Source organism: Monodelphis domestica, chromosome 7, assembly GCF_027887165.1.
Source record: "Monodelphis domestica isolate mMonDom1 chromosome 7, mMonDom1.pri, whole genome shotgun sequence".
NCBI classification, from domain to species: domain Eukaryota; kingdom Metazoa; phylum Chordata; class Mammalia; order Didelphimorphia; family Didelphidae; genus Monodelphis; species Monodelphis domestica.
Window position 1 is genome coordinate 274,219,649 of NC_077233.1, and position 14,894 is coordinate 274,234,542.

The window sequence follows — 14,894 nt, forward strand, 5'->3', positions numbered from 1 at the left end:
ACTAGCCAAAGAGGCAACAACAGGACCCCACTACAAAAGGGATTACTCCCATCCTTGCTGGAAGGACACTCCTCAGACTGACCAGGTGACAAAAATGTAATGGATTTTAAACGCATTAACCAATTCTTGCTATAAATTCACAATTTAAAAAATTATCCAAACTCTTATAATGACTAAACTCAGAGGTCATGGTCACAAGGTATTTTTTGAAAGTAAAGAATAAAAAAGGCAGGAGAGTTGTGGTGTAGAAAGTAATGATTTGGATTTGGAACCTGGGTTTAATCCCAAGTGTAAAATGAAGATATGGGGCAATGACAAATGGATCTGCAGAAAAAGCAAGGAGCTCAGAACTTTTGGAATGCCAATCATCAGAGGAGGGGAGAAGGTTCCGATAGAACCTTAAAGTTAGCAGTTAAGCAACTTCAGCTGGCTGAGAATTCATATTCCTCCTCTGGCTGTTTGACCAGAAGTTGGAAGACAGCCCTCTTCATCTCCTCTCTAGCCACTGCCTTCTACATAGACTGTGAGCAGCAGAGAAATTTTCTTTAGCCCAAAAGAGACTTGTCAGCAGCGCTGTGAATATATACCCTTAGGGGAAGACAAATTTGTGTCCTGAACTGACTATATTTCAAATCTTCAATCAACAAGATAACCTAGAAATTAGGGAGACCCTAATTTCCCTCTTCCCTTCCCCTAACCTCTTCTTATCCCTTCTCCCCCCAAAAAAGAAAATTCCCTTAAGTTAAAGGACTGGTTGTGGGATTTAGTCATTAAGGGAAAAATCTACAACTTACCATCGTGAGACCATTTCCCAGACAGTTGAAGGGAACAGGAAGTAGTGTAGGAGAGGGGCTCAAGATTCAGTCTTTTCTTTGGCTTGCTTCCTGGTGCAACTTCTATAAAATTCCCACCACTTTAATTCACCAAGTTTCAATATCTACTACACAGGGCTACTGTTTCCTGCCTGGGCCACTCTCAGAACTTGTTTTCTAATCTGTGAAATAATGGAACGGACTAGATATTCACTCTGGGATCCTTCCCAGATTACATCTATAAAAAAAGAGTAACAGCTATGAACCTCTCTACAAGGTATAATCTGACATATCATGACATTTATTTTTATGTCCCATACATTTCCCAATGTATCCCTTTTTCCTATTATTCATTAATAAAGAATACAAGAAGAGGTGGAAGGAAAAAATTCCACAAAATAAGCATATCAAAAAAGTCTGAATACATCTCATGATCTCTCTCATTTCTGCGACTGGTCTTAAATCTCTTTATGGGGTAAATCTTGTTTTTTATTATTTCAAAGCAATTCAGTTACATGTGTTGTAAACATCATTCAGATTTCTGTACTCATTATACATAGTTTTCTTGTATCTGCTTACTTCAGTTTGCATCAGTTCATATGTCTTCCTGTGCATCTTTATATATTCATTTTTTCTTCTTTTCTTATCCTGCCTGAATCCCAATGTGGCTTCCGACCAGATCGCAGCACCATCGACATGGTCTTCACGGTGAGGCAAAGGCAGGAAAAATGCCTTGAGCAGAACCTGAGTCTCTACATTGTCTTCATAGACCTGACGAAGGCGTTTGACACAGTGAACAGGGACGCATTGTGGGTGATCCTCAGCAAGCTCAATTGCCCGGCAAAATCTGTCAAACTGATCCAACTATTTCATGTTGACATGACAGGGGAAGTCCTATCTGGTGGAGAGACTTTCAATCGCTTCAACATCTCCAGTGGCGTGAAACAAGGCTGTGTCCTCGCTCTGGTACTATTCAACCTATACTTCACCCAAGTATTACGACATGCTGTGATGGATCTAGACCTGGGTGTCTACATCAAATACCGACTGGATGGCTAACTATTCGACCTTCGCTGCCTGACTGCAAAAACAAAGACAACAGAGAGACTCATCCTGGAAACTCTCTTTGCAGATGACTGTGCTCTCATGGCCCACCAAGAAAATCATCTCCAAACCATTGTGGACAGGTTCTCTACTGCAACAAAACTGTTTGGCCTGACTATCAGCCTCAGCAAAACAGAGGTGCTGTTCCAACCTGCACCAGGGAGGCCAACGAACCAGCCGTGCATTACAATCGACGGCATGCAGCTTTCTAATGCCAACACTTTCAAGTACCTGGGCAGCACCATCGCCAACGACGGGTCCCGAGACCACAAGATTAATGCCAGGATCCAAAAGGCCAGCCAGGCACTTGGGCGGCTGTGCTGCAAAGTCCTCCAACACAGCAGTGTAAGCACTGCAACGAAGCTCAAAGTGTACAACACAGTGGTCCTCAGCTCGCTCCTGTACGGTGGTGAGACATGAACACTGTACCGGAAGCACATGAAGCAGCTGGAGCAATTCCACCAACGCTCCCTCCGGTCAATCATGAGGATCCGATGGCAGGACCGAATCACCCACCAGGAAGTCCTTGACAGAGCCAACTCCACCAGCATCGAAGTGATGGTCCTCAAAACCCAGCTACGATGGTCTGGACACGTCATCCGCATGGACCCACCGCGAATACCAAGACAGGTCTATTCTATGGTGAACTGTCAGCTGGACTCAGGAAACAAGGCCGACCAAAGAAAAGATTCAAGGATCAGCTAACGTCCAACTTGAAGTGGGCTGGCATGACACCAAAGCCACTAGAACTCGCTGCCTCTGACAGAAGCAGCTGGCAAACCCCCATTCACCATGCCGCCACCACCTTTGAAGATGAGCGACGTCAACGTCTTGCCGCTGCGCGTGAACGCCGACACCGGGCCACAGCTGCACCTCCCGTAACAGCTGGCGTCCCATGCCCCATGTGCCACAAACTGTGCGCCTCAGTCTTTGGACTGCAAAGCCACATGAGGGTACACCATAGATGAAACTGCACAAAGACAATAGTCATACTCCATCATGAGAGACTACCACTACTACTATAGAATAATAATATTAAATTTCATTTCTGTATCACAATTTACTTAGCTACTTCCCAAATGATGGGCATATTTCTTTCTATTCTGTGTCACAGACCTCTTAGCAGTTTGTTAAAGCCTATGAATCCTTTCTAAGAATAATATTTTTAAGATCATAAAGAAAATATAAGCTTACAAAAGAAATCTGAAATTTATGTTGAAACTCACAGTCCCTGGATTAAGAATCCCTACATGACCAAGACAAAGCAGGTAGAATTATCTTCCCCAGTTCTATACATACCCCTTTTAGGTTGAATATTGCTTTCTTGTAACTTATTTTTCCCTTCAAGGGAAAATGACATTAATTGCTATTAAACCTTGCTATTAAACCTGCTATTAAACCTTGACATTAATTGCTATTAAACCACTAGTAAAAAACACTATGTAGATGTGTGTCATTATAATAGAGGATGCTATTACTAAGGTACTGCTATAAATATTTTGGATGCATATGGGATCTGCCTTTTTTGTCCCTGACATCTGCTGAATAGATAGATGTGTAACAGTGAAATCAGTAGGTTAAAGGTACGAAAAATTTTAGTCACTTTATTTACAAAATTCCAAACCGCTTTTTAGAATGGTTGTATCAAACTGCAATTCCATCAATAATGCATTATTGCGCTTACCTTGCAAGAATTCCACCAACATTTACTGCTTCTCATCTTTTACCACCTTTGCCAATTTGCTATAGGGTGAGGTAAAATCTAAGAGTTGATTTGATTTGTATTTCTCTTATGTAATATTTAGAGGGAAAGATGAGGGGATTGAAAAAACAGGGGATATGGAAGGTTTGTAAGCAGGGAATGGAGGAGTTGAAGGGAAAGAGGAAATATGGCTGCCGGTAAGGCAAAAAGAGAGAGATGCCCCCTGCCGAGAGGCTATTTTTCAACAAAATGGATGTCCGAGAAATGGGCCACTTATGATAGCCTGTGGGGATGTCTTCTCTATGGATTGATGCTGAAGATGCCCCAGAACAGGTAAACACGGACCCTCCTTAAGGACAAGCCTTTCCCCAGACTTTGGTCACCCAGCAGGGGTCCAATAAGATCCATTTGTAGTTGAATGACTGAACTGAGGTTCAGTTCCCTTTATGCCCCCTGAAAAGATAGTCCACTTATCTGACTGTGATATTCAAATAAGATAAATTTTTTTTAATAACCAGTTCAGATTGTAGAGGTATCAGGGAAAAGGGAAGAGGGATTTCCCTAGATAAGGTTTGAGTCTTTCTCAGCTTTGGAGCTGAGGCCAGGCCTCACAGGCTGGTGGAGGGTTTCTCTTGTTCCTGTCTATGCTATATCTGTGCTAGTTTTCTTACTTTCAAAATCTTAGCAGTAGACAGCAAACAACAAGAAAAGTTCTGACTTTCAGAGCTGGATGGGCCTGTCTCTTCAGGCTGAAGAAAATAGAGGCACTTCTATCCAGAAACTGGATACCCACTCCAACAACAGTAAGGAAGAGAAACTCACAAGACCAATTGCCACTCCCTGTTGCCCCTTCCCCCACCAACTGTCAGTCTTGTCAATTTCTTCTCTCTCTAATATTCCCTGTTGCTTTTTCCAACACGGTGGCAGAAAGTCCAGAACTTCTTTTAGTTTCCTTTCCACACTTACTAGAAGTTATTTGGAGCACTTTTATATAGTTATGAATACTTTGCAATTTTTCTTTTGAAATGTGTATGCCAACAGTCTTTTTTTTTACTATCTATTATGGAATATCCTTTGATTCTTATATATTTTCTGTTAGTTACCTATATATCTTAGATTTCAAACCTTTATCAAAGATATTTGAGACAGATTTTTTTTCTTAAAGTCAACAAAGTTCTTTCATATTGAGGTTGGATTGATTTTACTTGTGCAAAAGCTTTTTAATTCATGTAATCAAATTTATCTATTTTTTATACTTTCTCTCTATTCCATTTGGTTAATAATTTATCCCTTACTCATAGCTGTGAAAATATAAGGTGGATTTCACTTCTGGTTTTCTAATAATATGAACTTTCATTTTCATGTCTTATATCTATTTCAAATTGATTATAAAATATGATATAAGATATCAATACAAACCTAAATTTTCCCAGTAGTTTTTGTTAGATAGGAAGTTCTTGCCAAGAAAAGTTATGCTTTGGGGTTTATAAAACACTAGTTGAAACTAGTTATTTCAGAATTTTCTTTGTCTCATCTATTCCACTGACTGGTTTTTCTAGTTTTTAACCAGTAGAAAATGTTTTTATGCTTTGTAATATATTCTAAGGCCTGAAAAGGTTATTTCTCTTTCATTCCTACCTTTTAAAAGCAATTTCACTTCATTTTCTACATCTACTATTCTTCTAAATGAAATTCTGTAACATAGTTTGTCTAGCTCTGTAAAGTATGTCTTTGGTAGTTTGACTGCATACCATTTATCTTATAGAGTTTGGGGTTTTTTTTTGGTATTGCCACTTTTTATATTGGCATGATCCAGTCATATGCAGTGACTATTTCACCAGCTAACTTATTCTTTACTTCTTTAAGAAACATTTTATAACTGTAACTCTAAAGATATTTAATATGTGCTAGTAAGTTGATCCTAAAAAATATTATATGCATTTTGCAGTTACTTGAATGGAATTTCCCTTTCTAACATTGCCTTCTTGAATTTGTAGCTTAAAATTTAACTGTAGCTATTATTGGTCTTTTATAGTTCCATTCTGATTCCTTTAGATATTCTAATTAAACCAACCTATCTATAATCAGGATATAGGGATACTTTTGCTTCCTCTTTGTCTATCCTTCTCCTTTTATTTTCTTGCTACTGTTATTTCTTTGAGAATTGTGTCAAGTAATAGTGGATAAAGGGGAGACCTTTGCTTTACTCCTATATATACTGGGTAAGCTTCTAATCTTTCCCTATTTCATATAATGCTGCGTTAGATTGAATATTTTTGCTGTTTAAAAAGAATTCTCTGCTTCTACTTTGTAGGATTTTTATGAGTGTTTTAGGATGAGTGTTTTACCTTGTCAAAGTTTTTTTTTAACATCTGTTGATATAATCATGTTTAGACATCTTAATAAGATTAACTATGTTAATTTTTTCCTAAAGTTAAACCACCCTTCCATCTCTAATATAAAATGCAACTTGACCCTAGAAAAATTTTAATGATTAAAAAATTTTTGCTAGAATTTTATTTTAAATGTTTGAATCAAAATTCATTAATGATATTTCTCTATAATTCTCTTTCTGTGTTTTATACTTTCCTGGTTTAAATACTGACTACCTTTTGTTTCATAAGAAGATTTGGTAGAATGATTTCTTTCTCAATGTTTAAAATAATTTGAGTATTATAAATACTAAATTTCCTTAACAAGCGTGGTAGAGTTTTCCTATAAATCCAACTGGCCCAGATTTGGTTTTTTAGTAGTTCTCTTAAAACTAATTCAATTTGTTTTCTGAAAGCAGATCATTTAAGATAATTAATTTGGTTATTACATATTTTTATAAATAATCTGTTTTTATATTTTATATTTTTACCATTTTAAAACATCAATTAATGAAATGAAAAGTTTACCAATTGAAGCTCTTTTAAAAGAATCAGCTATTGATTATGTTTATCCATTCTATACTTTCTTATTTTTCTCCAATCTATTTCCTTCTCTAATTTTCATTATTTACTCTTTGGCGATTCCTTTTACTTGATTTGTTGATTTTTTTATTTTAAAAGTTAATATTCAGCTCATTAATTTGGTTTTTTTATTTGCTAATACATGCTTTTAGAGACATAATTTTTTACCTGAGAACTATATTAATTGTATCTTAAAAGTTTTAGTATGTTATCTCATGATTGTCATTGCATTTCATATAGCCATTAGTTGTTTCCATGATTTGTTCTTTATTTCATTATTTGAGATTTCATTATTATTTATCTAGGTTTATGTTTTTTGCTTCTGCTCCCTTCTTTGATCATTATTACCTCATAGTCTAAAATGAACATTTTTGGAATTTCTGCTTTTCAATATTTATTTTCAATTTCTCTGCTCCCTAATCAGTGATCTGATTTTTTAAGTGTCACAGGATGCTAATTCTGTATATTCTCTAGTGTTCCCATTAGGAAGAAGCAATACATTTTTAGCCTTATATTCTTCAAATTTGTTCAGTTTTATACTCTAATAATCTATCTTACTTCCTCCTTATTTTATGGATTCTGTTTCTTTATTAATACTGGCAACTTGGCTTTCTTCTTCTGATCAGACTTTTGGCTGATCCATTTTATTTGGTTTTCTCTGTGTATATGTGTGTGTGTTTAACCAAAAACTAAGTTACTCATTTTATCAATTTAATATTTTTATTTTTGCTTATCAGTTCTTTGATTTTTAATGATACTTATTTTTGTATTTGGTTGGAATTTCCAATCCTTTTCTCTTCCAATTTTTCAGTTACATACCTAATTCATTTTCTGTTGTTCTCTCCCCCGCCCCCTGCCCCGTTTTGTTGATAAGAGTATATAGAGACGTAAACTTCCCCATAATAACTTTTTTGGCTACATCCAAAAGTACTGGTATGTTGATCATAGATTTAGACCTGGAAGGGACCTTAAAGGCCATTAAGTCCACTGCCATTCCTTCATTTTAATGATGTTAATGATGAGGAAACTGAAGCTGACAGAGATTAAGTGATGCTTCAGGGTTACACAGTTAAGTGTCTGAGGTAGGATTTGAACTCAGGTCTTTTAATTCCAAGTCCAGTGTTTTATTGCCTATAATTCCTGTCAATGGTAATTTTCTTTGATCTATTATTTTTATTTTGATCTGCTATTTTGAGAGCATAATATTATACTATTAAATGCATACATGTTAATTACTGATATTATTTTATTATCCAAAGTGCTTTTGAGCATAATGTAGTTTCTATGCTTTTTTATTTTAACTATGTCTATTTTTACTGTGACCTTATCTGAAATCATGATGTCTACCCTGGCTTTTTTAAGTTCAATTGAGGCAAGACAAATTCTGATTTTGCTCTCATTTTAACTTTGTGTAAATTATTTTTTTAATTCTTACATTTCATCTTGGAATCCATACTAAGTATTGGTTTCAAGGAAGAAGAGTGGTATGGGTGAGGCAATTTGGCTTGTGACTTATAGAGGGTCACACAGATAGAAAGGATCTACAGCTAGATACGAACCCAGGACCTTCTGTGTCTAGCCTTGGCTCCCTCTCCACTAAGTCACTGGGCTGACTCTTGTACAAATCTTTACCTTTCAAGTCTTTTCCTTGTAAACAGTATATTATTGGATTCTGTGTTCTAATCTACTTTGTTACAATTTTCTGTTTTATAGGTAGATTGATTCCATTCACATTCAGAGATGATTGTACTTTCTCCTTTGGCCTGTCCTCTATCCCTTATTTACAAATTAATAGAAGGCAGTGAAAGAAGAGGAATGTGACCAACACAAGTAATATATAGAGTATCCCCAGAGTCTTATTTCAGGTTAAGCTGTTAATACTTAACTGTATAATTGAAGTCATCTGCTCCCAGTCAAATGGCCTTCTCTTCACTTTGACTAGACCATGATCATTGGTTTTTATATTTTATTTATATTTGTTTTCTATTCATAAAGACACCCTAAGAAACTTGTTTTTTCTTGAATCTCTTATATCATCACTACCCACTCTCTCAATAGCTTCTTTTCTCCCCTCCTAGTCCTCCACTTATTTGTCAATTGAATTTGAGTATTCTATATTCAGGATAAAGTGCTGGGCCTGAAGTCTGGAAACTCATCTTCCTCAGTTCAAATCTGGTCTCTGACACTACCTGTGTGACTATGGACTAGTTACTTAAACCTATTTGCCTCATTTTTTGACCATGGGCTAGTTACTTAAGTCTATTTGCCTCATCTATAAAATGAGCTGAGAAAGAAATGGCAAGGTATTCCAGTATCTCTGCCAAGAAAATCCCAAATGGGGTCACAAATTATTGAACATGACCAAAAAAAAATTTCTACATTAAACTTGTATGTGTCTGTGTCTGTTTGTGCGCACGCTCATGGGCACATGTGTCCATCTGTGTGTAGTTAAACCTTCTTTGGTCCAGTTAAAAAAAGTGAAGTTCATGAGATGTCTGTTAGTTTCACCTAGTCCTTTGTATTTGCATTCTCCTTTTCTTAGGAACTTTAATTAAGAGAAAGTTTCTTGAGGGGTCCCATAAAGTAGGGAATGGATAAATAAATTATGGTATATTCATATAATGGAATATTATTAGATCTAAATAATTACAAAAGATACTGTTTCAGAATAACCTTAAAAGATTTGGATGAATTGATGGAGATTTCAGTGAATGGAATCAGGAAAGAAAACATTGTAAAAAAGAAAACAACTTTGAAAGGCCTAAGAACTCTAATCAATATAATGACTGAGACTTTAAAATGATAAAAGCAAGCTACCCATATTCCTGACAGAGGAGTGAAGTACTCAATGTATAGAGTGAGACACACATTTTTGGACCTGGCAAATGTGTAAATTTGTTCTGATGGATTATGTTGGCTCATTATAAGAACTGTGTGGTATGTTTTCTACAATGGGGGTAGAGGTAAAGGGGTAGAGTTAGCAGAAGCAGTATTTTGAGAAAGAGAAGAAGGCGATTTAAGCATTTTTTTTAAATGCACTAAAGATAAAAAAAAGGAAATTCCAGAAAACAACAAAAGTAAGAGGGCATCAAAAGGAACATGTTGAACATATTACATGCTTATTTTCTTAAAAGCTGACAGAAAACAATACATTTTACTAGTTTTATCTATAATTTACTTTTTCTGTTCTATTCTGTATTTAGAAATGTTAAATTTCTCTTTCTTTTGGTGTTAAAATTTTGTTTTAATTGCTTTTATTTTTTCTGAGCTCCAAATAAAATTGGCATTTTGACATACATTATGGAACAGAATGGGAAGATGATACATGAAACAGAAATTACCTATTATGTACAGTTTAATTTCTTTCGCTATATGATCCAATTATATTTTATTATATAATTAGATTCAACTGAAATAAATTATACAGTTACAACAAATTCAAAAAGTAAACTTAGAAGCTCTCTTGTTTTTCTGGGATTCCTTTCAGACTTTTTCCTATTCATTTCTCTGTGTTAAAAAAATTCTTCAATGGCCCTCTGTTTATTTTTCTTTCTTTCTTTTTCTTCTTTTGGGTACCCTATCACTAGTTCAGCTCAGTCTTTTCACTGTCAGAAAATCTTGACAATATGAGAAACATAAAACAAAACAAATAAAATATGCCTAATTATACAAAACAAATGCCCATATTGCTTCATAGTTAGCCGACTTCATCACTTGTGCTCAAGAAGGATGGTTGGTCATGACACTGATCAAAAGAGTTTACATTTTTAAGTCTTTTGAAGCTATTTTTCTTTACCATGTTTTTTTTTTATAAACTTCTCATTCTTTTCCCTTCTCTTCTCTTCTGCAGCAGTTCATGTGTCTTCCCAGATATTCCTAAAACCATCTTTCATCATTTCTTATAGCTCAATAGTGTTCAATTTCATTAATGTACCAAAATTTGTTCAATTATTGCCCAATTCATTTTCTATGCAATTTTTTTTCTTTGTATATTCAAAAGTTTATTTGTAAATTGTTGCTAAATTCACGATAAAAAATAAAATTTAAAAGAAAAAACACTGGCTCTAACAAGAGAGGATGTGAATTCAGTATTTACTACTTATATAACCTTGGACAAATCACTTAATCTTCCAGCACCTCAGTTTCCTTATCTGTCAGTTCAGAGAATTAGACCAGATGGCCTCTGAGGTTTCTTCCAGTTTCAGTTCTATGATTCTATGCACTCAAAATCAATGTGCCCCCAGATAAAAAGGGAATGGGAATATCTCCAGACATTCCCTTCCATGGCCACCACTCCTATATATGTATTCTGACCCCTTCCTTGACTACAGGTTCCCAAGGGTAAGAACTGTTGTATTTGCATTCTCAGCACTAAGAATAGTACCTGGCACATAGTATGCCTTTAATAAATGCTTTCTCATTCATTTATTTGTGCACTTGTAGACTCATGGGGAAAAGCCAATTCAGCAAAAATAGCAACTCTCAGAAAAATAAACTTATTATAATGGTGTTCCTATCATGTGGTTGCTGGCCACTGTAGGCTGCCACATCAAACCAAAACCACCAAACTATTTCCCATAGAATCTGAAACATAAACCACTACTGACTTATATAAAATATGAACTGCTAACCCAGGGGTCCACCATCTCATTTTCACATAGCTTATCTAATAATGGATTTTAATTTAACTAATAAAAGGGCTATTTAAAGTTTAAAAATACATTCCTTATTGGGTTTCTGGGTCCAGTATTAATGCAATATATAAATAAGCAAAGAACACATGTACCGTACCTTCCTGAAGCTGGGTTGGCTTGGCAGAATTTTCCCCACTCATTAAAACAACAAAAGATGCAGCTGCTCGGACTGTAGCCTGCCATGTTGACATGGCAACTGGTGGCTCTTGGCATGGAAAAAGGGCCCTGTTGTTTATTGGGGATCCCATAGTATAAACACATGGCCTGAGGAAGAGAGAGAAAGAAAAGGTAGAATATTCAAAATGAAGCATCATATTCTTTACTGCTGCATTAGTGAAGGTTAAATTGAGCTTTGCAGGGGAGGGGGGACATGGTATAGGAAGGTAAGCAGGATGGATTATTATAAAGCTTTGTGTATTATACATTTCAAGGCATACAAGACTGAAAATGTCAATGGCATGCTTGGAAAGTCACATGGTAATCTTTTACTATATCAATTGCTTAAATATGTAAATGATTAGATAGATTTTTTTTTTGGTAGAGGAGGAGTGGTACATGTACGTTTGGTTGGAGGGAGAAAAAGCATTTTGAATGAAGTTTCAAATAGTTGTTTGCCAACTTCTAATTTACATTATTTTGTCCCCTTCAACTCTTATGTTTTAAAATAAAAAAAAAAAGACAGAGAGCTTAGAAATATTCTTTAAAACCTTCTGGAAAGTATTCTGGAAAAAATGTGTTTGGAGAGCACCGAGGTATTAAATGTTGGAAAAATAAGCTGGTGGTCTCAAGTCCTGTGCCTACAGAAGGACACCTCCATCACAGAAACCGCTATCCTAAATGGAACACTTGCATGCATTCCTTGCATTAGGGCCAAGAAATAAGATAGGAATATACATAGGATTATAGCCTATTACTGATTGGCATGTGGAACTGGAAATCCACGCTGTTAAAAATCAATGCAAGCCTAGAAAATCGATAGTAAGATGCTAGATTCATTCTGTTTCCATTTTAATAAGAACCAGAACACATAAGGAATTTGCATGTATCTAGGGTTAAAAGGAGGAATAGCCATTCTTCTCTTGAAAGATTAGTCATGGTTGGTTGATGGAAATGAAAATGTCATATAAGATTATGGAATACATTCTCTTAGTAAGAGAGAGTAAAAAACAAGGCTGAATTTTAGTGCAAATCATGTGGAAATGTTTCTACTACTTGGTTACCAGAAGCTACAAGAAAACATAATGTGAATTTAATACTTTTTCATATCTAGTGAGTAATAATGTATTCTTCTGTATGTAGGCAATATTATTTAATTCTCTTTTCATTCACTGTGATTATTCTTTAATATTATTTGCCCATAAAAATAATTCTTGGCACTTATTTAATACTTCATGGTTTACACATCCAAACACACATTCTTCATTTGATCCTCACAGGAACCCTATGAGACAGGAACTACAAGAGTACTATTGTCTTCATTTTATAAATGAGAAAACTGAGGCTCAGATTTGCCCAAAATTATGCAATTGACTTCAGAGCTGATTCTCTCCACAAAAATGAGGTTTTTTTTTTTTCCCTCAGTTTGTTCTGACCACCCAGCAATATCCTGATGTGAACTCAAGAGATCTGGTCTATTAGATAATCTAAAAGCAAATCCCTTGTGGCCCTTCAAAGTCTGCCCAGATATAACCATTTTATATGGTCTGAGACAGATCTTCTCTAATCAGAGGCTATACTTGAGCACAGAGACTAGGTACGACTATAGGTTAACTTTTCTACATAGTATAATCTTCATAAGTGATGTTTGAGCCTGTTTTTTCTGCTCCTTTGGGATGCTTTTTGGATTCCTTTTTCTTTTGCATGAATAGGACTTTTGCAAGAAGTAATTTTTGTGCCTATAGTTTTTCTTGCTTCTGTTTCCTTTGAAATGTCCTGTGCAACACAACCCACAATCCATAGACTTATATTCTTGTAGTATTCCATTGCCCTGTTTATCTTCTGATCTAGTTCTTTTCTTGAGAGGCCATATTCTTAATCGCACTGGTGAGGTAAATAGGGCACTGTACCACTGGAAGCTACAGCTGGATAACCATCTACTCTGGACCTCATCGCAATGAAACTTGACTTGATATTCCAATTATGTGTTTTCTGAAATGCCATTCCAGACATCAGTTTGTCCCAGTTTTAACTCTTAATTTTTTATTAACTCCAATTAAAATTTTTGACATTGAAGAAAATGTGTGGTTTTACCTTTTAATCCTCAAGGCACTTATTTGCTACAATGGAACAAAAGCTCTTTGAGATAAAAGGCTATTTTATCTTTGTATTAGTACCTCTTTCCGAAGTCTCTTTCTTTTTGCTTATATCTGCATTCCTAGCACAGCACAGTGCCTAGCATATAGTATATATATTTAATAAATGCTTCTTGATTGACTTTAATGGCTGGGGAATCAGGAATGGTTTCATGGAGCTGATGGCACTTGAGCTAAGTACTGAAGGCAGAGAGGAGGAAGGAGGTCACTTTAGTTATGAGGCCAGCCAGTCAAAGGCAGACAGATAGAACGTGGCATGCTATATATGAAAAAAAATAAGAATGCTAGTTTGACTGGACCATATGACATTGAAAGGGATTGTGCAATAAGAATGGAAAGGTAGGTTACAGACAGATTATAAAGGTCCTTAAATCCAAACAGAGGACTTTATATTTGATCCTATAGTTAATAAAAATCCATTAGCATTTACCGAGTTGGGGAATGGCGTGGTCAGATCTTCACTTCAGGTCGACTGGGTGGCCAGTAGATTAGAGAGGGGAGAGATTTGAGGCAGAGAGACTGATTAGGAAACCATAGCAATAGAACAAGTGGGAACTAATGGTGGCCTGAACAAAGGTGGCAAATATGTGAATGGAGGCGAGAAGGTGGTGGGTGCAGGAAATGAGGAAGTTAAAGAGACAAGATCTGGCAGCAGAGTAGATACGTGAGATATAGAGGAGTGAAGAATGAAGACTGTCAATAAGGATATTTCCCTTTAGAGAAATAGGAAAATCCCAAAGGATAGTTTTCGTTTTAGACAAGCTAAGTTTGAGGTATTAATTCAATATTAATTAGAAGGCAGGATGTGACAGGGGACTGGAGCTCAAGAGAGAGACAGGGTTTGGGAGAAGAGTATAAAGAGATAAGATAAGGGATCAGAATAAAGTCCTGAGGTATCCCAACCCTTGGTAAGAATGTCATGGATGATAATTCAGCAAAGAAAACTCAAAAGGAACAGCTAGAAAGACAGGAGGAGAACCAAGAGTTCATAACATCCAAAAGAAAGCGTATTCAAGAGAGAAGTGTAGCCAAGTATCAAGAGAATTCAAGAAAGATGAACTGAGAAAACTGTCAACTTTGGCAATTAAGAGATTGCTGGTGACCTTTGGAAAGGGTACTTTGGAGTTGAGTGATGAGATTAAAGGTCAGATTGAAGAGGATTTAAAAGAATAAGAAAGGCAGTGAAGAGTATAGACAGCTTTTTGAAGGAATTTGGCAGAGAAAAAAATGAGAGATATAGCATGATATATTACTGGGATGATTGGGTATAATGAAGGTCTTTTAAGGATGGGGGAAGACAAGCACATTTGTAGTCA

The 14,894-nt window shown here is 35.9% G+C and overlaps 1 protein-coding gene across 3 annotated transcripts in view; it reads right to left on the reverse strand.

Moving 5' to 3' along the window:
* The window catches only part of AOPEP (aminopeptidase O (putative)), a 524,226-nt gene that overhangs the window by 456,087 nt on the left and 53,245 nt on the right, over positions 1-14,894 (reverse strand). For all 3 annotated transcript variants that reach the window (XR_008913378.1, XM_007497916.2, XM_007497922.2), the window contains exon 3: positions 11,364-11,530. Coding sequence is in view for 2 of the 3 variants with exons in the window: in XM_007497916.2 (XP_007497978.1) it covers positions 11,364-11,530 (167 nt within the window). In the remaining variant the exon portion in view is untranslated. The remainder of the gene's footprint in view (positions 1-11,363; positions 11,531-14,894) is intronic.